The 24,481-nt window shown below is 47.5% G+C and overlaps 1 protein-coding gene across 1 annotated transcript in view; it reads right to left on the bottom strand.

Moving 5' to 3' along the window:
• Positions 1-24,481, bottom strand: part of LOC132818877 (guanine nucleotide exchange factor VAV3-like) — a 77,497-nt gene that overhangs the window by 11,962 nt on the left and 41,054 nt on the right. The window contains exons 3-4 of the mRNA XM_060830032.1: positions 2,608-2,666; positions 657-722 (exon numbers count right to left, since the gene is read on the bottom strand). Of these exons, the coding sequence (XP_060686015.1) occupies positions 657-722; positions 2,608-2,666 (125 nt within the window). The remainder of the gene's footprint in view (positions 1-656; positions 723-2,607; positions 2,667-24,481) is intronic.

Here is a 24,481-nt window from a genome sequence, read left to right as displayed (position 1 = left end):
GACAGTGGGGCACTCCCTCAGTACTGACCTTCTGACAGTGCGGCACTCCCTCAGCACTGACCCTCTGACAGTGTGGCACTCCCTCAGTACTGACCCTCTGACAGTGTGGCACTCCCTCAGTACTGCCTCCACAGGTTCCTGTCCCAGAATTCTACAGGGCTCCCCTCCCCACCCCTTCCCAAATGATATTTCTCCTCCTCTCAGCCTGTAACGTCCTATCCTATATCCTGGGAATGTGTTCCTTGATCTGACCTCCCCTATCACGGACATTCCCTGTCTCTCTATCCAGTCAGACCACCCTGTTAGAACGGCACATGTTGTATTCAGATAGCCCTCGGTCTTCTGAACTCCAGTCAAACCAGTCTCTGCTCAGGATGTCCTCCCAGCCCCGGTGTTAGCCCAATGACCCTCCACTGCACTCCTTTTCCTGCTCAGTAGAACCTTCCTTAGGTGAAGGGTCCAACCTGCTCTCAGTCCCACAGTTTACCCGTGTAACGATGGGAGGGGTATCTTGGTCATCTTTGGAAAAATCACCAATTCCACACAACAATCCTCATGTCCAAGGTTTTCACGTTGTTGACCGAATGGGTATAATTTAGCTAGTCACTGGTTAGTCACCGGTTCAAAAGTGCAGCCTCAGGAATCTTTCTACTTACTCGATCAGGTCTGCCAGGCTCTTGTAAATGTCCTCATCGTCCACAGCTTGCTCAGTGGGAAACGGCCTGAAAGAGAACACAGACAGAGTGACCATCACTGCGGGTATGGCAGGGACTGAGCCTGGTGAGAATCTCAGGCAGCAATGGACAATGTGGGGTATGTTTGGGAACAGAGTGTGTGTGAATAAGCTCAGCATTCTCGAGATGATTGGATCCAGGCAGGGACTGTTTCTCACTATGGAACTGCACGGTCGCGGGTGGGTGGGGGGTCCCAGTGAGGAGGGAGAGGTTTAAGATTTCAGATGAGATGCGGGGGAAACTTGCTGCCTGTGAAACATCGAATCACAGACTGGGTACAGCATAGGAGGAACCATACAGCCCGACATGTCTGTGCTGATGTTGGAAATGGCAACTTTGAATAATAGCAGCATGGTGGCTCAGTGGTTAGCACTGCTGCCTCACAGCGCCAGGGACGCAGGTTCGATTCCACCCTCAGGTGACTGACTGTGTGGAGTTTGCACATTCTCCCTGTGTCTGCGTGGGTTTCCTCCGGGTGCTCCGGTTTCCTCCCACAGTCCAAAAATGTGCAGGTCAGGTGGATTGGCCATGCTACGTTGCCCATAGTGTCCAGGGATATGTTGGTTAAGTGCATTAGTCTTGGGAAATACAGGTCGATAGAGAATGAGGAATGGGTCTGGGTGGGATACTCTTTGGAGGGTCAGTGTGGACTTGTTGGGCCAAATGGCCTGTTTCCCCATTGTAGGGAATCTATGGTATTCTAAATTGGATGGGCATTTGAACAAAGTAAGTTGGAAAGGTTACAGGGGATCCTCCAGAAAGGGCTGGAATGGATCCGATTGGCCAAATGGCCTCAATTTGCCCCATACATGTCCCTGCTTTCTAGGAATAAGGGCTGTATAAGTAGGAGAGGAGTCTGAACAGAGTCAAGGAGGAGACAATATTCGTAATGGTGAAGGATTGAGATTCAGGGAGACAATAACAAACTGAACAACACAAACACCAAAGACACCACAAGGTGAAATGTCTCTTACATAATGACTGTTAAAATAGCAGATTGCTTATGTAACATGAAGGATGTACTCACTCAGAAACTGGCTTTAATTTGCTTCTCCAATCGCTGTTTCCTAGTAACCAGCTCCATTCCTCTCCCTAGTGACAGACTGAGAATACACTTTGGTGGTGATGCTCCACCTCCTGTCACTGCACTGAAGGCACTTTCCAACCTCTTGCTATCCCCTCATTCCCATCCCTCCATCGCCAGGAGACGGCCCTCAGCTGCTTGGATTCTGAACTCAGGAATTTCCTTCCGAACCCCCTCCTCCCCCTTCAGTTATCTCTTCCAACTATCTCAACCTAATGGATGTGCTCCCAGATACATTGCAGCAACTCAGTAACAAATCATGTTCAGCGTTTCTCTCTAGCACCTTCACACATTGATGTTGAAGGTGTTATATAAATGCCAGTTGTTGTTGTCCACAAGCTAAATCAGGAGACAATGCTTTCAGGGCAGAAGCGTGGTGTACAAAGGGGCACGGATCAAAGGGAAGGGGTAATGCTCCAGGGTGGGGGAGGTGAGGGGGGTTTTGAAGATGACGATGTGTGTTCTAAAATCTAATGTCATTGGTCAGTGAACAAAGGGGCTAGTGAGGCTGGAGAGCCGGTCAGGACTTGGATTCTGAGCTTTGGACAGATTTTGCACTCCTTGGAACAGAGCAGGCAGCATCCTGAACATTGACTTCAGTGACAAAGCGTCAGTTAGACTCAAAACGTCAGCTCTTTTCTCTCCTTACAGATACTGCTGAGATTTTCCAGCATTTTCTCTTTGGATTTCAGATTCCAGCATCTGCAGTAATTTGCTTTTATTGACTTCAGTGACATGTTTTAACATAAATTCCTAAATCCAATGACAATGTGAGATTTCCAAACTTACCTTATACCTGTACTCTGTGCTATTGCAGTGTGGGAAAGACTTGACAGTGTGTCGATCACCTGTAACAAAGAGATATTATCATCAGTCAAGGAATCCGGTCTGGCACACAGAGGGGAGTGAGCAAGTGATTGACCTTTGTCCATGTGGAATTGACCAATCAGCCTTAAATCTGCCACAGGGACCATGCTGGAATCCACAGTACTCCATGTGTGATCTAACTAAGCTCCTATTTAATTGAAGTAAGACTTCACTGCTCCTATCCTCAAATCCTCATGATAAAGGCTAACATTCCATTAAGCTTCCTCAGAACCTGTTATAACTGCATGTTAGCCTTCAGTGACTTATTGTCAAGGATACCTCGGTTGTTCTATACAACTACACTTTCCAACCTCTTACCGTTTAAGGAAGACTCAGCACATCTGTTTCTCCAATCAAAGTGGATCACCTCACATTTTCCCACATTCTATTCCACCTGCCATGTTCTTGCCCAATCACTAAGCCTCTCCTAATCCTCCTAAAGCAGCTTTACATCTTCTCAACATAAATCCCAACTTAGTTTTTTAATTATTTACAAATTTGGACCCCACCTCCAAAACCTGGATATTTATTGTGAACAATTCATGGCCAAGTTGTACCCCATTGGTCACAGCCCACCAACGTGAGAAACACCCATTATTCCTCCCTACTGTCTACTTGCTGTCTGTTGGCCAATCATTAATCCATTGCTACTACATTACTTCCTATAGAACATAGAGCAATATAGCGCAGAACAGGCCCTTCGGCCCTCGATGTTGCACTGACCTGTGAACTAATCTAAGCCCATCCCCCTACACGATCCCATCATGATCCATGTGCTTATCCAAGGATTGTTTAAATCTCCCTAATGTGGCTGAGTTAACTACATTAGCAGGTAGGGCATTCCACACCCTTACCACTCTCTGAGTAAAGAACCTGCCTCTGACATCTGTCTTAAATCTATCACCCCTCAATTTGTAGTTATGCCCCTCGTACACGCTGACATCATCATCCTAGGAAAAAGACTTTCCCAGTCTACCCTATCTAATCCTCTGATTGTCTTGTATGTCTCCATCAAATCCCCTCTTAGCCTTCTTCTCTCCAATGAGAACAGGTTCAAGTCTCTCAGCCTTTCCGCATAAGACCCTCCCTCCAGACCAGGCAACATCCTGGTAAATCTCCTCTGCACCTTTTCCAATGCTTCCACATCCTTCCCAAAATATGGCGACCAGAACCATACAAAGTTAAAAATCACACAACACCAGGTTATAGTCCAACAGGTTCAATTGAAAGCAGTAGCTTTCGGAGCGACGCTCCTTCATCAGGTGATAGCGTCGGGCTCAATCCTAACACACAGAATTTATAGCAAAAGTTTACAGTGTGATGTAACTGAAGTTATACATTGAAAAATACCTTAATTGTCTATTAAGCCTTTCATTTGTTTGAATACCATAAATCACCAATCCTTTTTTTAAAAAGTTGTATTCTCAGGTTAGCTGTTAACAATGGTGTTAGCTAGGCAGGATGTTGAAGCTGTTAGCTCTGGCCTCTGTTACGCTCCCCTGCCACTCGCCGCACCCCACCCCCTCCCCTGCCGCAGCCGCCCCCACCCCCACGCCACGGCCCCCCTACACCCACCCCACCCCGCCGACGCCCCCGGCCCCACCCCACCCCCCATGCCCCCCGCCACCTCCCCCCAGCCGCCGCCCCGTCCCCACCCCCACGCCCCCAGTCGCCGCCCCCCCCGTCGCCGCCCCCCCATCCCACCCCTCCGCCGCCGCCCGCCCACCCCCCCACCCCCACCACCACCCCCCCCAGCCACCGCCCCCCTGCCCCCACCCCCACCACTCCCCTTCCCCACCACCCCGCCCCCTCCACCACCCGCCCCCCCACCCCCACCACCCCCCTCCCCCACCACCCCCCCCTCCCCACCCCCACCACTCCCCTCCCCCACCACCCCCCCTCCCCACAACCCCCCCCACACCCCAACTGCCCCCCCTCGCTCCCCCCACCCTCCCCCTCCCCCCAGGACCCCAGTCGACCCCATCACCATGCCCCACTCCCCTCTTCTCCCGGGTGTTCCGCCATCTCTAAAATATTAAAAATCACACAACACCAGGCTACAGTCCATATATTTGATAGTATCTGCTTCCAGAGCATTCTGAAAGCTGGTGCTTCCAAATAAACCTGTTGGACTGTAACCTGGCATTTTAAATTTATCCACCCCAGTCCAACATCAGCAACTTCTCATCTAAAATATTAGATTATCTGACATCCATAACTGAACGAACAGAAATATCCTCCAATTAAATATTGGGAAGACTGAAGCCACTTTCGGTCCCCATTCCAAACTCTGCTCCTGAGCAACGGGCACTATCCTTTTCTCCGGCAACGGGATGAGCAATACAAGATCCTCAATTCCATAACTGGTCAGTTGGACCTAGGTCTTTGCTTGAGTTAGATATTTTGATTTTTAGCGTGTTTGAGATATCTTATTTTACACAATAGATGGGGGTAAGCAAATGAAACTTGGTTTCCTTTTCAGTCTTTGTACAGTTCTGACATTAACTGCCCTCTCTCTGATCTGCTATAAAACTGTAACTTAAAAATTCAAAGGTTTATTACAGGGCAACTGAAAGTCACCTGGTACCAGTGTATTTCACAAAAGAACCAAAAGCAACATTTCCACATGTTACCTAACTCTGTGTAACGGTACCATTTGTAGACATTTGTGTTAAAGTTGTGCAATCAAATCACAAAACATCACACAGATCCTTTTGGCCTTTGTGTTACCTCATTCTCTCCAAATTAGCATTTTCCCAGGTAATATTCCGAAGAAATCTATGCAGTCTTTACAGAAACGTGAATGTAACATTTAATCCTGAGATGAACTTCTCATCTCATTTTTACCATCAATAACATCAGTTGATTCCATCTCCATTGGCTCCCATTAAAGTGGCCCAATGCTCTGGGAGATCTTGCCTGCAGCTCCCTATGGCCCCTTGGATTTGGAATTTTCTCCTTAACCATCTCTGACTTTCCCCCTGGTCAGACTCAGGAAAAAGGTTGTGGTTGTTGGAGGTCAGTCATCACAGCTCCAGGACATCTCTGCAAGAGTTCCTCAAGGTAATGCCCTAGGCTCAACCATCTTTAGGGCAGGACAGTGGCTCATAACACCAGGGACCTGGGTTCAATTCTAGCCTTGGACAACTGTCTGTGTGGAGCTTGCATATTCTCCCAGTGTCTAAAGATGCACAGGTTGGGGTGGATTAGCCATGCTAAATTGCCCCATAGTGTCCAGGGATCTGCAGGATGGGTTAGCCATTGAGAATTCAGGGTTACAGAGATACGGTTGTGGGTTGGGTCTGGGCAGGATGTTGTTCAAAGGGTTGGTGGGACTTGATGGACTGAATGGCCTGCTTCCACATGGTAGGGATTAGAAACGTAGAAGATAGGAGCAGGAGGAGACCATTCGGCCCTTCGAGCCTGCCCCACCATTCATCACCATTATGGCTGATCATCCGACTCAATAGCCTAATCCTGTTTCCTTCCCATAACCTCTGACCCCATTCGCCCCAAGTGCTATATGTAGCTGCCTCTTGAATACACTCAATGTTTTGGCATCAGCTACTTCCTGTGGTAATGCTTTCCACAGGATCACCACTCTGTGGGTGAAGAAATGTCTCCTCATCCCCATCCCAAATAGTCCACCCCAAATCCTCAGACTGTGATCCCTGGTTCTGGACACACCCACCATCAGAAACATCCTCCCTGCATCTATCCTGTCCAGTTCTGTTAAAATTGACCCACTCCCCCAACCTGTCCAGATCATGCTGAAGGATCTCTGCATCCTCATCATAGTTCACACTCCCACCCAACTTGGTATCTACTGTAAACTTTGAGATATTACATTTCGTTCCCTCATCCAAACCATGAATATATTTTGTGAATAGCTCGGGTCCCTGCACCCATCCCTGTGGCACCCCCACTAGTTACTGCCTGTAAATTTGAAAAGGACCCATTAATTCCTACTCTTTGTTTCCTCTCTGACAACCAGTTTTCTATCCATCTCAGTATACTTCCCCTAATCACATGTACGTTAATCGTGCACAATAAACTCTTATGTGGGACTTTGTCAAATGCTTTCTGAAAGTCCAAATACACGGCATCAACTGGGTTCCCCCTTGTCAACTCTATTAGTTACATCTTCATAAAATTCCAACAGATTTGTCAAGCATGATTTCCCCTTCACGAATCCATGCTATAAAGTCCTTGCTTTCTAAATGCTCTGATTCCGATTCTATCTTCAGTTGCTTCATCAATGACCTTCCCTCTATCAGAAGGTCAGGAGTGGGGATGTTTGTCAATGATTGCACAATGCTCAGCATCATTTGCAACTTTTCAGATACTGAAAGAGTCCATATGTATATGGAGCAAGATCTGGACTATATATATATATATATGCTTGGACTAAAAAGTGGCAATTAACATTCATGCCACAAAAGTGCCATTAAAGATAGAATTAATCACCACCTCTTGACATTCATTGGTATTACTATGACCAAATCCCCCCACTATCAACATCCTAGGAGTTACCATTGACCAGAAACTCAACTGGACTCAGCACATAAACACAGTGGCTACAAGAGCAGGTCAGAGGTTAGGAACACTATGGGAGGTAATTCACCTTCTGACTCCCCAAAGCCTCTCCGCCATCTACAGCAGCACAAGTCAGGAGTGTGATGGAAAATTCCCCACTTGTCCCGGATGGGGGCAGCTCCAACAACACTCAGGAAACTCGACAGACAGAAGTGGAAAGGTGGCCTGAAGAAGGGCATCATTTTCTGAATACAGCAAAACGGGACAAATGTTTTATCAGGCTGGCAAAATAGAGCATGACAGTGAAATAGCAACAAACTTGGAAACTGACCATAAAAGCTTCTGTAAATATTTGGGAAGAGAAAAAATCAGTAAAGATATATGTAGGTCCCCTGGATTCAGGGACCAGGGGAATTAAAATGAAGAATAAAAAACTGGTAGAAGAATTGAACCTAGACTTTGGGTCAGTCACCACAGAGCAGAACATCAGAGAGCTCAGGGCTTACCGAGAGGGAGGAATCAAAGGAGATTAGTTTTGTCAGAAAATGGTGCTGGAGAAATTAACAGATGTTACTAGACAAGTTGATGAGGGTCGAGCTGTGGATGTGGTGTATATGGACTTCAGCAAGGCATTTGATAAGGTTCCCCATGGAAGGCTCATTCAGAAGGTCATGAGGAATGGGGTACAGGGGAACTTAGCTGTCTGGATACAGAATTGGCTGGCCAACAGAAGACAGCGAGTGGTAGTAGAAGGAAAATATTCTGCCTGGAAGTCTGTGGTGAGTGGTGTTCCAGAGGGCTCTGTCCTTGGGCCTCTACTGTTTGTAATTTTTATTAATGACTTGGATGAGGGGGTTGAAGGATGGGTCAGCAAGTTTGCAGACGACACAAAGGTTGGAGGTATCGTTGACAGTATAGAGGGCTGTTGTAGGCTGCAGCAGGACATTGACAGGATGCAGAGATGGGCTGAGAGGTGGCAGATGGAGTTCAACCTGGATAAATGCGAGGTGATGCATGTTGGAAGGTCGAATTTGAAAGCTGAGTACAGGATTAAGGATAAGATTCTTGGCAGTGTGGAGGAACAGAGGGATCTTGGTGTGCAGGTACAATAGATCCATTAAAATGGCCACACAAGTGGACAGGGTTGTTAAGAAAGCATATGGTGTTTTGGCTTTCATTAACAGGGAGATTCAGTTTGAGAGCCGTGAGATCTTGTTGCAGCTCTATAAAACTTTGGTTAGACCGCACTTGGAATACTGTGTCCAGTTCTGGTCGCCCTATTATAGGAAAGATTTGGATGCTTTGGAGAGGGATCAGAGGAGGTTTACCAGGATGCTGCCTGGACTGGAGGGCTTATCTTATGGGGAGAGGTTGACTGAGCTCGGACTTTTTTCATTGGAGAAAAGGAGGAGGAGAGGGGACCTAATTGAGGGATACAAGATAATGAGAGGCATAGATAGAGTCGATAGCCAGAGACTATTTCCCAGGGCAGAAATGACTAACACGAGGGGTCATAGTTTTAAGCTGGTTGGAGGAAAGTATAGAGGGGATGTCAGAGGCGGGTTCTTTACACAGAGAGTTGTGACAGCATGGAAGTGAGGTCATTGGGGATATTTAAGAGACTGCTGGACATGCATATGGTCACAGAAACTTGAGGGTTCGTACATTAAGTTGACCTCACATGAGGATCAGTGGTCAGCACAACATCGTGGGCTGAAGGGCCTGGTCTGTGCTGTACTGTTCTATGTTCTAAAAGCTGACAAATCCTCCAGAGTCTGATAATCTACATCCCAGAGTACCAAAGGAAATGGCCTTGGAAAGATTGGAAGCATTGGAAGTTGCCTTCCAAAATTCTGTAGACTGGAGCAGTTCCCACAATTGTGAACATAATCCCACTTTTCAAAAAGGGAGGGAGACAAAAACACAGAGAATTATAGACCAGTTAGCCCCACAAGAGCAGAATATTTGGAAAGCAGGATCGAACTGAATAAAGCCAGAATGGATTTGTGATACATAGACAATAGAGACCAGGCATAGGCCATTCAGCCCCCTCAAGCCTGTTCCATCATGCAACATGAACAGGGCTGACCATTCGACTCAATGCCCTGACCCTGTTTTCTCCCTATACCCTTTGATCACTTTAGCCCCAAAAACTACACCTAACCCCTTCTTGAAAACATTCAATATTTTGTCCGTTGCTACTTTCAGTGATAGTGACTCCCACAGGCTCACCACTTTTTCCTCATCTCAGTCCGAAATTACCTGTCCCTATCCTCAGACTGACCCGCTAGTTCTGGACTCCTAGTCCTGCGTTCACCTGTCTAGTCCAGCTAGAATTTTATAGGTTTCTATGACATCTCCCCGACTCATTCTTCTAAACGAAAGGTAAATCATACTGAACAAATTGACTGGAGAATTTTGAAGCCATAAGGAGTAGAATAGACAAGAGAAAGCCAATGGATGTGATATATTTGGATTTTGATAAAATGTCCCTCAGAAGGGGTTAGACAACAAAAACACAACACATGCAATGGGGATAACATGTTAGCATAGATCCAGAACTAATTGACAGACAGGAAACAGGTGGCAGGCAGTGACGAGTAGAGACGGCAGAGATCAGAGCTAGATCCTCCAGGGTTCACCATATTTATAAATTGTTAGAGTCAATGCTGAGAGATCAGATAAACTGTTACTTAGACAGTCATTGGACTACTCAGGGATAGAACAAAGAACAAAGAAAATTTACAGCCCAGGAACAGGCCCTTCGGCCCTCCAAGCCTGAGCCGATCCAAATGTACTGTCTAAACCTGTTGGTCAATTCCTAAGCATCTGTATCCCTCTGCTCCTCACCTACTCATGCATCTGTCCAGACGCATCTTAAGTGAATCTACCATGCCTGCCTCTACCACCTCTGCTGGCAACGCTTTCCAGACACCCACCACCCTCTGTGTGAAGTACCTGCCGCGTGTATCCCCCTTAAACTTTCCACCTCTCACCTTGAAAGCATGACCTCTCGTTATGGAATCCTTCACCCTGGGGAAACAGCTTATCTCTATCCACCCTGTCTATACCCTTATGATTTTGTAAACCTCAATCAGGTCCCCCCTCAATCTCCTTTATTCTAATGAAAACAATCCTAACCTACTCAACCTCCCTTCATAGCTAGCACCTTCCATTCCAGGAAACATCCTCGTAAACCTTCTCTGCACTTAGTCAATATGGCTTTGCTAAGGGAAGGTCATGCCATCCACCAGTTTCACCTCAGAGGTTAGTGAGTTTTTGGAGTTTTCTACCACCAAGGCTGTGGAAGCCAAGAAAAATATTGAGCAATTTCTTTGATTTTAGAGAGATGAAGGTAGAGAGCACAAATATAGCACTGAGGTGTCGCATCGGCCATGATCAGACTTAATGACAGAACGGGATCAAAGAGACAGATGGCCTAACCCTTTTCCTAGTTTCTACATTTGACACATCAAGGATAAACCATCCTGCTGAATTAATACCATATCCCCCAACATCCCCTCCCTCCATCACCCACACTCAGTAGCAGCAGTGTGTACTATCCACAAGGTGCTCTGCAACAAATATCCTCAGACAGCACCTTCCAAACCCAGGATCACTTCCATCTAGAAGGACAAGGGCAGCAGATACATGGGAACACCACTCCACTGCAAGTTGCCCTCCAAGCTCCTCTCATTCTTGACTTGGAAATATACTGCTGTGCCTTCACTGTCGCTGGGTCTACATTCTGGTATTTGGGATCCCCCTCAGGTCATTGTGGGTCTACAGTCATGGACTGCAGTGGTTCAAGAAGGCAGCTCACTCCCACCTTCTTAAGGGGCTAGTTAGGGACGGGGCGATAACTGCAGGGCCCAGACAGTGATGCCCCATATCCAATGTCTTAACAAATAAATCCTCGGCTCCTTTAAGATTCAGGTGAATATTTACACTTCAAAACAAAACTGCCATTTTCACAATATTTCCCAAAGTGGAGGACTGCCAAGTTCATTCAGACATTTCCCTTCAAATCCGTTTGGAATGTTTATTGTTAGTAAAGGAGGTGTTTCTGTGCGGGTTATTGCTGCTGAGAGAGAGCGAGCGCAAGGCCCTGTCAATTGTCAGGAAAACCCATCCAGTTCACTAGTGTCCTTCAGGGAATGAAACTGCCACCCTTACCTGGGTCTGTCCTACATGTGACTCCAGACCCATAGCCATGTGGTTGACTCCTAACTGCTCTCTGGGCAATTAGGGATGGGCAATAAATACTGGCCTAGCCAGCATTGTACTCTCCCGTGAACGAAGCAAAAAAAAGTGAGGAGATGAGAGAATGAGAATACTGCATTATGAGAGGGTCAGCTCTGTCGGAGGGTCAGATTACTGAGGGAGTGCTGCACTGTCGGAGGGTCAGTACTGAGGGAGTGCTACACTGTCAGAGGGTCAGTACTGAGGGAGTGCTACACTGTCAGAGGGTCAGTGCTGAGGGAGTGCTGCACTGTCAGAGGGTCAGTACTGAGGGAGTGCTACACTGTCAGAGGGTCAGTACTGAGGGAGTGCCGCACTGTCAGAGGGTCAGTGTTGAGGGAGTGCCGCACTGTCAGAGGGTCAGTGTTGAGGGAGTGCCGCACTGTCAGAGGGTCAGTGCTGAGGGAGTGCCACACTGTCAGAGGGTCAGTGCTGAGGGAGTGCCGCACTGTCAGAGGGTCAGTGCTGAGGGAGTGCCGCACTGTCAGAGGGTCAGTGCTGAGGGAGTGCCGCACTGTCGGAGGGTCAGTGCTGAGGGAGTGCCGCACTGTCGGAGGGTCAGTACTGAGGGAGTGCCGCACTGTCGGAGGGTCAGTACTGTTTTTGCTCTACTGCACCATTTGTACACTTTCAAATGCTTGATAGTCTGTGAAAATGTTGGGATTTTCGAGGCCCTGCCTGGTGTTATGGAAATGCAGAGCCTGAAACATTCAGCAACATTTCCCAAACCTCATGGAATAAGTTTTTTTCAGAAGCCTGGAGACTGAACGGAACCCCCACCCTTTCCTATTTCTGGTCTGACACCATACTCAGTGTGAGATGGAGAATGTTGATACAATCTCCTCTGACTGTCCCACTGACTTCCACTTTCCAAACCGTTATTATTACATCAGCCATTCACTCTCCGGAGAGCCCAGCTCTCAGAAATACTTCACCCATGTTCACTGACCTTGCAATCCCACCCTCAGCTCAGCTCAAAGAAAAAAGCCCCGGATACCTTCCAAAACTAACCCCCTCACCCTGGTGCCTGGCCAGGCGGAGCCCTCGCTTCCTCACCCACAATACTGCCCCCCCTGGGGTCCCTCTGTAACGGAGCCTCCCTCTGCACCCTGGGGTCCCTCTGACACTGAGTCCTTCCCACCCCTACCCCTACCATCCCTGTGTAACTGGGCCCTCCCCTGGTGCTCCCGCCCAGGGAACCATTGGAAAACAGGATCAGGAGGAAATTGCAGTCCAGGGGGAACGTTCTCATTCATTTAGTTTCTGATCTGACCCTGATCCAGCCACTCCCAGCCTAAGGAAATAGATTCTCCCTATTGACCCAATCAAATCCGATAATAATCTGAAACATTTCAATTCCATCACACTCGAATCTTTTAATACTCCACTGAGTCTGAGTCCACTCCTTGGAATCTCCTCCTTTTTGCCAACTCCCACGTGATAGAGAGACTGGCCTGAGCGGCTGTTTGGCTGGAGGGGGTTGTGTGTTGTGTGGGATAGTCCTGCTCATTGAGGAGCTGGATTGCTGTGACATTTTGCCGAATTATATCTGGGAATTGTTCACCAGCGGAAATCTCCATGGGAAGTAAACAGATCCAGACTACTGTGGCTGTGGAATGAAACACAGGATTCGATATAATTCATTTAATAATCAGTTTTAACAGAAAGGGTTCTCATGGAAAAGGGCAGAGGTTAGTCTCAACTATGACATGAAGCATAAACACATACAATTCTGATGGCTTTGTTAGGGTGTTTGAGAGTTACAAGTTAGCCAGGAAGGATCTAAAGAGAGAGCGCAGAAGAGGCAGGAGGGGACATGGGAAATGGTTGACGGGTAGGATCAAGGAAAACCCCAAGGTTTTCTACAGGGATATCAGGAATAAAAGAATGATGAGAGTAACATTAGGGTCAATCAAGGACAGTACTGGGAAGTTGTGCGTGGAGTCTGAGGAGATGGGGGAAGCGCTAAATAAATATTTTTCGTCAGTATTCACACTGGAAAAAGACAATGTTATCAAGGAGAATACTGAGATCCAGGCTACTAGACTAGACGGGATTGAGGTTCACAAGGAGGAGGTGTTAGCAATTCTGAAAAGTGTGAAAATAGATAAGTCCCCCGGGCCGGATTGGATTTACCCAAGGATTCTCTGGGAAGCCAGGGAGGAGATTGTAGAGCTTTTGGCTTTAATCTTTATGTTGTCATTGTTTACAGGAATAGTGCCAGAAGGCTGGAGGATAGCAAATGTTGTCCCCTTGTTCAATAAGGAGAGTAGAGACAACCCTGGTAATTACAGACCAGTGAGCCTTACTTCGGTTATGGGTAAGGTGTTGGAAAAGGTTATAAGAGATAGGGTTTATAATCATCTCGAGAGGAATAGTTTGGTTAGCGATAGTCAACACAGTTTTGTGAAGGGTAGGTGGTGCCTAACAAACCTTACTGAGTTCTTTGAGAAGGTGACCAAACAGGTGGATGAGGGTAAAGTGGTTGATGTGGTGTACATGGATTTCAGTAAGGCGTTTGATAAGGTTCCCCATGATAGACTAGAGAGTCATGGTCATAGAGTCATAGAGATGTACAGCATGGAAACAGACCCTTCGGTCCAACCTGTCCATGCCGACCAGATATCCCAACCCAATCTAGTCCCACCTGCCAGCACCCGGCCCATATCCCTCCAAACCCTTCCTATTCATATCCCCATCCAGATGCCTCTTAAATGTTGCAATTGTACCAGCCTCCACCACTTCCTCTGGCAGCTCATTCCATACACGTACCACCCTCTGCGTGAAAAAGTTGCCCCTTAGGTGTCTTTTATATCTTTCCCCTCTCACCTTAAACCTATGCCCTCTAGTTCTGGACTCCCCGATCCCAGGGAAAAGACTTTGTCTATTTGTCCTATCCATACCCCTCCTAATTTTGTAAACTTCTATAAGGTCACCCCTCAGCCTCCGACACTCCAGGGAAAACAGCCCCAGCCTGTTCAGCCTCTCCCTGTAGCTCAGATCCTCCAACCCTGGCAACATCCTTGTAAATCTTTTCTGAACCCTTTCAAATTTCACAACATCTTTCCGATAGGAAGGCGACCAGAATTGCACACAATATTCCAACAGTGGTCTAACCAATGTCCTGTACAGCTGCAACATGACCTCCCAACTCCTGTACTCAATACTCTGACCAATAAAGGAAAGTATACCAAATGCCTTCTTCACTATCCTATCTACCTGTGACTCCAGTTTCAAGGAGCTATGAGCCTGCACTCCAAGGTCTCTTTGTTCAGCAACACTCCCTAGGACCTTACCATTAAGTGTATAAGTCCTGCTAAGATTTGCTTTCCCAAAATGCAGCACCTTGCATTTATCTGAATTAAACTCCATCTGCCACTTCTCAGCCCATTGGCCCATCTGGTCAAGATCCTGTTGTAATCTGAGGTAACCCTCTTCGCTGTCCACTACACCTCCAATTTTGGTGTCATCTGCAAACTTACTAACTGTCCCTCTTATGCTTACATCCAAATCATTCATATAAATGACAAAAAGTAGAGGACCCAGCACCGATCCTTGTGGCACTCCACTGGTCACAGGCCTCCAGTCTGAAAAACAACCTTCCACCACCACCCTCTGTCTTCTACCTTTGAGCCAGTTCTGTATCCAAATGGCTAATTCTCCCTGTATTCCATGAGATCTAACCTTGCTAATCAGTCTCCCATGGGGAACCTGTCAAACGCCTTACTGAAGTCCATGTAGATCACATCTACCTCACTGCCCTCATCAATCTTCTTTGTTACTTCTTCAAAAAGCTCAATTAAGTTTGTGAGACACAATTTCCCACACACAAAGCCATGTTGACTATCCTGAATCAGTCCTTGCCTTTCCAAATACATGTACATCCTGTCCCTCAGGATTCCCTCCAACATCTTGCCCACCACCGAGGTCAGGCTCACTGGTCTATAGTTCCCTGGCTTGTCTTTACCACCCTTCTTAAACAGTGGCACCATGTTTGCCAACCTCCAGTCTTCCAGCACCTCACCTGTGACTATCGATGATGCAAATATCTCAGCAAGAGGCCCAGCAATCACTTCTCTAGCTTCCCACAGAGTTCTCGGGTACATCTGATCAGGTCCCGGGGATTTATCCACCTTTAACTATTTCATGACATCCAGCACTTCCTCCTCTGTAATCTGGACATTTTGCAAGATGTCACCATCTATTTCCTTACTGTCTATATCTTCCATAACCTTTTCCACAGTAAATACTGATGCAAAATATTCATTTAGTATCTCCCCCATTTTCTGTGGCTCCACACAAAGGCCGCCTTGCTAGTTAACCTTTTGTCCTTAATATATTTGTAAAAACCCTTTGGATTCTCCTTAATTCTATTTGCCAAAGCTATCTCATGTCCCCTTTTTGCCCTCCTGATTTCCCTCATAAGTATACTCCTACTTTCTTTATACTCTTCTAAGGATTCACTCGATCTATCCTGTCTATACCTGACATATGCTTCCTTCTTTTTCTTAACCAAACCCTCAATTTCTTTAGTCATCCAGCATTCCCTATACCTCCCAGCCTTCCCTTTCACCCTGACAGGAATATACTTTCTCTGGATTCTCGTTATCTCATTTCTGAAGGCTTCCCATTTTCCAGCCGTCCATTTACCTGCGAACATCTGCCTCCAATCAGCTTTTGAAAGTTCTTGCCTAATACCATCAAAATTGGCCTTCTCCAATATAGAACTTCAACTTTTAGATCTGGTCTATCCTTTTCCATCACTATTTTAAATCCAATAGAATTATGGTCGCTCGCCCCAAAGTGCTCCCCCACTGACACCTCAGTCACCTGCTGCACAAAATACAGAGACATGGGATTGAGGATACATTAGCAGTTTGGATCAGAAATTGGCGAGCTGAAAGAAGACAGAGGGTGGTGGTTTGAGGGAAATATTCATCCTGAAGTTCAGTTACCAGTGGGTAGCACAAGGATCTGTTTTGGGGGCCACTGCTGATGGCAGGTATTCAAATGAACGAGAGCGGATGACACTAAGGTCGGTGGAGCTAGTGCCGAAGGAAGTTGTCGGTTACAGAGGGACATGGGTAAGCTGCAGAACTGGGCTGAGAGATGGCAAATGGAGGTTAATGCTGAAAAGTGTGAGGTAATTCACTTTGGAAGGAGTAATAGGAATGCAGAGCACCGGGCTAATGATAAGATTCTTGGTAGTGTAGATGAGCAGGGAGGTCTCGGTGTCCATGTTCATAGATCCCTGAAAGTTGATAGTGTTGTTAAGAAGGCATACGGTGTGTTAGCTTTTATTAGTAGAGGGACTGAGTTTTGGAACCATGAGGTCCTGCTGCAGTTGAACAAAACTCTGGTGTGGCCGCTCGTGGTGTATTGGTGACTCGGCTTTATCTCGATGAATGCTGCAAGACCGGCTGAGTTTCTGTTGTGTACATTACCTTGAAGAAAGTTAAGTGCTTTGTGTACACAATGCTGCGACTCTGTCTGGCAATTAGTCTCCAGTCAGTCTGAGAGCTGCAGACTGAGATCAGGGAGAAATTGGTTTGCGCAATGTCAACTTCATAACTTATGATGTGTTTTACTGTTTTCAATAACCCACCCAGGATGCTATTCAATGCCTGATGAACAATGAATTTTATTGGACCATTATCGTTAATATGACATGGTGAGCAATGCCAGGAAGCTGATGCTGAGGGTCCTTGTCAAATGCTTTTGCAAAGTCCTATCATGCTCAGGCAGTGAGCATTTCCATCAACAATCAACCATAAGGTCATCAGTTTTAAAATGCATTAATACACAAGACAACTTTGTAAGTTGTCAGGTCAGAGAGGGTTGCCAGTAAGCTGACAAATCCCAGTTGAGAAGCTCGTGGGGGTGGGAGCTTCTGAAGAGCGATTCCAACATGTATGATGGTGAGATTAGGGAGGGGTATCGTGCCATGCTGGGACATGTTGATATTAAGAAAGAAGAGACGTTGGGTATTGTGACAGGGAGATATATCCCACAGGCTGGATGGGAAAAGACCACTCCCTCCGTGACTTCCTCGTCAGGTCCACACCCCCCACCAACCCAACCTCCACTCCCGGCACCTTCCCCTGCAACCGCAAGAAATGTAAAACTTGCGCCCACACCTCCCCCCTCACTTCCCTCCAAGGCCCCAAGGGATCCTTCCATATCCGCCACAAGTTCACCTGTACCTCCACACACATCATCTATTGCATCCGCTGCACCCGATGTGGCCTCCTCTACAGTGGGGAGACGGGCAGCCTACTTGCGGAACGTTTCAGAGAACACCTCTGGGATACCCGCACCAACCAACCCAACCACCCCGTGGCTCAACACTTCAACTCCCCCTCCCACTCCACCGAGGACATGCAGGTCCTTGGACTCCTCCATTGCCAGACCATGGCAACACGACGGCTGGAGGAGGAGCGCCTCATCTTCCGCCTGGGAACCCTCCAACCACAAGGGATGAACTCAGATTTCTCCAGTTTCCTCATTTCCCCTCCCCCCACCTTGTCTCAGTCAAATCCCTTGAACTCAGCACCGCCCTCCTAACCTGCAATCTTCTTCCTGACCTCTCCGCCCCCACCCCACTCCGGCCTATCACCCTCACCTTGACCTCCTTCCACCTATCACATCTCCATCGCCCCTCCCCCAATTCCCTCCTCCCTATTTTTTATCTTAGCCTGCTGGACACACTTTCCTCATTCCTGAAGAAGGGCTTATGCCCGAACCATCGAATCTCCTGTTCCTTGGATGCTGCCTGACCTGCTGCACTTTTCCAGCAACACATTTCCAGCAGGATGGGATTTATCCCAGGATATGGAGGGAGGCAAGGCAGGAGATTGCTCAGGCCTTGACTGAGATCTATGTATCATCTTTAACCAGAGGTGAGGTCTCAGAAGATTGGAGAATACCCAAAGTTGTTCCTTTTTTTTAAAAGAAGGGCAATGAGGATCATGCAGGAAATTGTAGGTCAGTGGGTTTTACATCAGTGGTACGGAAATTATTGGAGAAGGATTGCAGGGACAGGATTTACCCACATTTGAAGAATGGACTTATTATTGACAGTCAGTGTGGCTTTATGTGGGGGGAGGGGTTCTGATTTCCCAAATTTGATGGGAGTTTTTGAGGAAGTGCTGAAGATGATTGATGAGGGTCAGGGCAGAGAGTGTCGGTGAGTGATGAGGGTCAGGGCAGTGAGTGTCGGTGAGTGATGAGGGTCAGGGCAGTGAGTGTCAGTGAGTGATGAGGGTGAGGGCAGTGAGTGTCAGTGAGTGATGAGGGTCAGGGCAGTGAGTGTCGGTGAGTGATGAGGGTCAGGGCAGTGAGTGATGAGGGTTAGGGCAGTGAGTTAGAGCATTGGTCAAGGTCCCTCATGTTAGGCTGGCGTTTGTTCCTTTCCAATTTGCGAACTAATGTAACAGGTCCACAGTGGACGCCATTTCCCTCGTCCTGCACTCATCGCTGGAACGTTTGGACAACAAGACATCTCCGTCAGACTCTTGCTCAGTGACTCCAGCTCCAGTCAGAAGGTACAGAAGCTTGAAAACACACACATCCCCACTCACAAACACACACCCCCACACAAACACACACAAACACACCCCCACCCCCACACACACATACCACACACACCCCCACACACACACCCCCACACATACCACACACACACCCCCACACTCCACCCCACACACCCCCACACACCCACCCCCACCCCACACACACCCACACACACCCACACCCACCCCACCCCACACACACCCACACCCACCCCACCCCCACCCCACACACACCCACCCCCACCCCACACACACCCCACACACACCCACCCCCACCCCACACACACCCCACACACACCCCCCACACACCCACCCCCACCCCACACACCCCCACCCCACACACACCCACCCCACACACACCCACCCACCACACACACACACCACAGACACCCCCACCCCACACAACCCCACCCCACACACACCACACACACCCCCCTCACACCACACACACCCCCCTCACACCACACACACCCCCCCACACCACACACTCCCCACCCCAAACACACCCCCCTCACACCACACACACCCCTCTCACAACATACACCCCCCCACACCACACACACACCCAACACTCTTATCCCTCCCACACACACACACACACACACACACACACACACACACACACAGAGTCTTATCCCCCCCCACACACACACCCACACTCTTATCCCCCCCCCCACACACACACACCCCCCCCCCCCACCCCCCCCCCCCACCAAATCCTTCCCCCCCCCCACATCCCCCCTCCCCCCCCCCCCCACACACACACACACACAAACAAACACGGTCAGGAACAGCTTCTTTTTGGCTATTATTAAACTGATGAATGGTCTCTCCAGCCTCACTAACACTGATCATGTAAATGTTGATCTTGTCTCACACACATCCCGTGCTGTGTAACCTGTCTGCCTTACTCTCTCCAAATGTTTTTTCTATGATGAGTGTGTCCTTGCTTACTGTGATCGGCCCGTACTGCTCGTAAAGAAAGCTTTTCACTGTACTGAGGTACACCGGGCTATAAATCAAATCAATCAAATCAGTCAAGATTAAGTCAGGTGGGACCCATGGTGAGATTGTCATAGACAGATGGTGGCTGTGGAGCAGTGCTTTTCTGATTGGAGGTTGGTGACCAGAGGTGTTCCACAAAGATTCATACGAGAACCTCTGCTTAGAATATAAGTAAATGATTCGTCCAATTAATAAGTTTACAAAAAAACACGAACACTGGAGGAGTTGTGGATAGTGAGGAAGGATGTCAAATGATACAGCAGGGTTGAGTCAGCAGGTTCAGGTGGCAATTAGGAAGACAAATGCAATGTCAGCATTCACTTTCAGGGGGCTAGAATACAAGAGCAGGAATGGACTGCTGGGGCTGTATGAGGCTCTAGTCAGACTGGTTTTGGAATATTGTGAGCAGCGCTGAAAATGTGTTGCTGGAAAAGCGCAGCAGGTCCTGCAGCATCCTGCAAATTCCTGAAGAAGGGCTTATGCCCGAACTGTCGATTCTCCTGCTGTTTGGATGCTGCCTGACCTGCTGCGCTTTTCCAGCAACACATTTTCAGCTCTGATCTCCAGCATCTGCAGACCTCACTTTCTCCTAGAATATTGTGAGCAGTCTTATACCCTGTATCTGTGGAAGGATGTGCTGGTTTTAGAACGGATCCAGAGGGCGTTTACAGGAATGATCCCGAGGATGAAGGGCTTGTCGTATGAGGAGAGGTTGAGGACTCTGTGTCTGTACTCAATGTAGTTCAGAAGGATGAGGGGGTGGGGAATCTGACTGAAACTTAGAGAATACTGAGAGACCTGGATCGAGTAGACATAGGGAAGATATTTCCCCCAGGAGGAGAGACTAGGACCCGAGGGCACAGCCTCAGGGTGAGGGGGATGACCCTTTAAAACTGAGCTAAGGATGAATTTCTTCAGCCAGAGGGTGGGGAATCTGTGGAACTCATTGCCTCAGAGGGCTGGGGAGGCCAAGTCACTGAGGGTATTTAAGTCAGTGATAGATAGGTTCTGGATTACAGTAGTAAGGAAGGTCAAAGGTTATGGGGAGAAAGCAGCCACATGTGGTTGAGAAATATATCAGCCATGATCAAATGGTGGAGCAGATTCTTCTCCTTTATCTCATGGTCTTAGGTAAATGAGTTGGAAAGTTGGGCACAGAAATAGCAGATGGAGTTTAACCTGGAGAAGTGTCAGGTCAAATGCAAAGGAAAGTTTACAGTAAACGACAGGACCCTTGATCCTGGGGTCCAAGTCCATAGCTCCCTGAAAGTAGCAACATAAGTGGATAAATGGTAAAGCTGATGCACAGTGTAGAACATAGAACAGGCCCTTCGCCCCTCAATGTTGCACCGACCTGTGAACCAATCTAAGCCCATCCCCCTACACTATCCCATCATCATCCATGAGCTTATCTAAGGATTGTTTAAATCTCCCTAATGTGGCTGAGTTGACTACATTGGCAGGTAGGGTATTCCACGCCCTTACCTCTCTCTGTGTAAAGAAACCATAGATGAGATTAGATTAGATTACTTACAGTGTGGAAACAGACCCTTCGGCCCAACAAGTCCACACCGACCCGCCGCAGTGCACTCACCCAGACCCATTCCCCTACATTTACCCCTTACCTAACATACGGGCAATTTAGCATGGCCAATACACCTGACCTGCACATCTTTGGACTGTGGGAGGAAACCAGAGCACCCGGAGGAAACCCACACAGACACGGGGAGAACGTGCAAACTCCACACAGTCAGTCGCCTGAGGCGGGAATTGAACCCGGGTCTCTGGCGCTGTGAGGCAGCAGTGCTAACCACTGTGTCACCATGCTGCCCATACTTGCTTTCATCGGTTGGGACACTGAGTATAAACATTGTCAACTCATGTCGCAGTTTGTTTCAACTTTAATTAGGCCACATTTGAGGAGGCAAAGGTCTCTTGACTTTTTCATTAGACTGTCAATCCAGAGACCCAGGTAATGTTCAGGGGCCCTGGGTCTAAATCCCACCACTGCAGATGATGGAATTTGAGTTCAATAAATATCTGGAATTAAAAATCCATTGCTGATTGTTGGAAAACCCCATCTGGGTCACTAATGTCCTTTAAGGAAGGAACCTGCCATCCTTACCTGGTCCAGCCTACACGTGACTCCAGACCCACAGCAATGGGATTGCCTCTTAACTGCCCTCTGGGCAATTAGGGATGGGTAATAAATGCTGGCCCAGCCAGTGACACCCTCACCCCACAAATTAATAAAATTAAAATGAGTGAGTTGGACATGAATGTAGGAGGCTACATCAGTAAGTTTAAAGGTGATAAGAAAATTCATTGTCTACTAAATAAGGAGGAGGAAAGTCTTTGACCTCAGGATGATACAGTGAAATAGGCTAACAAAGACAAATAGAATTGAGTCCTGAAAATGAGAGGTGATACAATTTGGGAAGACTAACAAGGTAAGAGGGGACCTTGGAGTGCTTGGTCCCTGGAGGCCAGGTTAATAAGAGAGTTAGGAAAGTATACAGGGCATTTACCTTTACAATGTCAAGGCTGCTCCAGAAGTGTGTAATAATGTCTCTGATCTGGTTGATTTTAAGAGCAGGAAGTTATGTTGGAAGTGTGCAGAACATTAGTTAGGCCACAGTTGGAGTAGTGTGTGCAGTTCTGGGCCCCACTCTATAGGAAGGATGTGATTACACTGAAGGGGGTGCAGAGGAAATTCACCAGGATGTTGTCTGGGCTGGAGCATTTCAGTGATGGAGAGAGGCCGGATAAGCTCAGGGGTTTTCTTTACAGCAAACGGTGAACCTAATTGAGGTGTACAAAGTTCTGAGGGACACGGATAGACAGCTAGGGAGAAAACCTTCCCTTTAGTAGAGGGGACAATAACAAGGATGCACAGATTTAAGGTAAGGGGGCAGGATGTTTAGAGAAGATGTGAGGAAAAAGTCTTTTTACTCAGTGAGAAGTAGGGATCAGGAGCTCACTGTTTGTTAGGGTATTTCAGGCATAAAGCTGAAAATGTGTTGCTGGAAAAGCGCAGCAGGTCAGGCAGCATCCAAGGAGCAGGAAATTTGATGTTTCGGGCATAAGCCCTTCATCAGGCTTATGCCCGAAACGTCGAATTTCCTGTTCCTTGGATGCTGCCTGATCTGCTGCGCTTTTCCAGCAACACATTTTCAGCTCTGTTCTCCAGCATCTGCAGTCCTCACTTTCTCCCCTATTTCAGGCATAAACCCTTGTTACATTTAGGAAATATCTAGATGTGCACTTGCAATGCCAAGGGGTACAAAGCTACGGGCTAAATGTTTGAAAAACAGGATTACAATTGTTAGCTGGCTTGTGATTGGTGCAGACTCAATGGGCCGAAGGGCCTTATTCTATGTTGTAAAAAGTATGATGCTGTGACTCTAAATTTCACCAGATTTAATTGGGACACAGCAGACCTCCTAACAGGGTTTAAAATGCTCAAATGGTGTTTGGTATTATGGTTTATAGATTTTGGAATGTCTGACACAGAAAAAAAACAATAATATTTGCTTAGAAATGGGAATGACACCCACACAGCCTATCTGAAAGATATGGACCACATTGGAGTCAGATTAAAGTTCTGTGTTAATCAGCGAGAATTCATGTTTATTTTCCTCTTTATTCTTTCCTGGGACGTGAGTCTCACTGGCAGGGTCAGAATTAATTGCGTTTGAATCAAGTGTTTGCTCGGCTGCTTCAGAGGGCAGTTAAGGGTTAACCTCATCGCTGTGGACTGGAGGTCACATCTCGGCCAGACCAGAGGACAGTTTCCTTCCTTGAAGGACATTAGTGACCCAGATGGGTTTTAAACAATAATCAAGGAAAGGTTTGATATCGCAGATTTTATTAACTGCACTTAAATGCTCCCAGGTGATGGTGGGTTTTGAAACAACTTCCCCACAGCATTAGCACTGGGCTACCATTTTCCCTTTGACGAAGCCAATCAAATCCAGAGACCATTCTGTGAGCAGATACAGGGAACAGGATAGTTGAGATTTTTTTTCAGATGGGCAGCTAACAAAGGGAATTGCTGGAGAGCAGCTGTACACACATGGAAGCTTCTGCAAATATTTGCCGGGAAGTTGCCTCAGAGCAGAGAACCTCTGAAGGATGGACATGAAGTGTTAAGTGAGCCTTGCAGAGTGACAAAGCTTACAGCTCCTACATTCAGTCACTGGAACACGCAAACATAACAGACGTGAGGACAGTGTAGCCCCCACTAGCAGGTGGCCACTGCTCAGCTTTCAATCAGTTCTGTTCAGCATTGGCCAGAAAAGGCCATTGTCAGAGAGGCTGGTGCAACCACAAATAGGCAGGCACTGACCAGAACAGACCGTGTCCAAGGGGCACCTTCAAATACCGTGGATGGTACAAACCTTGATCAGATTGTAAGCTGTGAGAAGGGCAGTGGACTGGTC

This window comes from Hemiscyllium ocellatum, chromosome 9, assembly GCF_020745735.1.
Source record: "Hemiscyllium ocellatum isolate sHemOce1 chromosome 9, sHemOce1.pat.X.cur, whole genome shotgun sequence".
NCBI lineage: Eukaryota > Metazoa > Chordata > Chondrichthyes > Orectolobiformes > Hemiscylliidae > Hemiscyllium > Hemiscyllium ocellatum.
The sequence above is the reverse complement of the archived record's forward strand: the minus strand, read 5'-3'. Positions and strand labels throughout refer to the sequence as shown.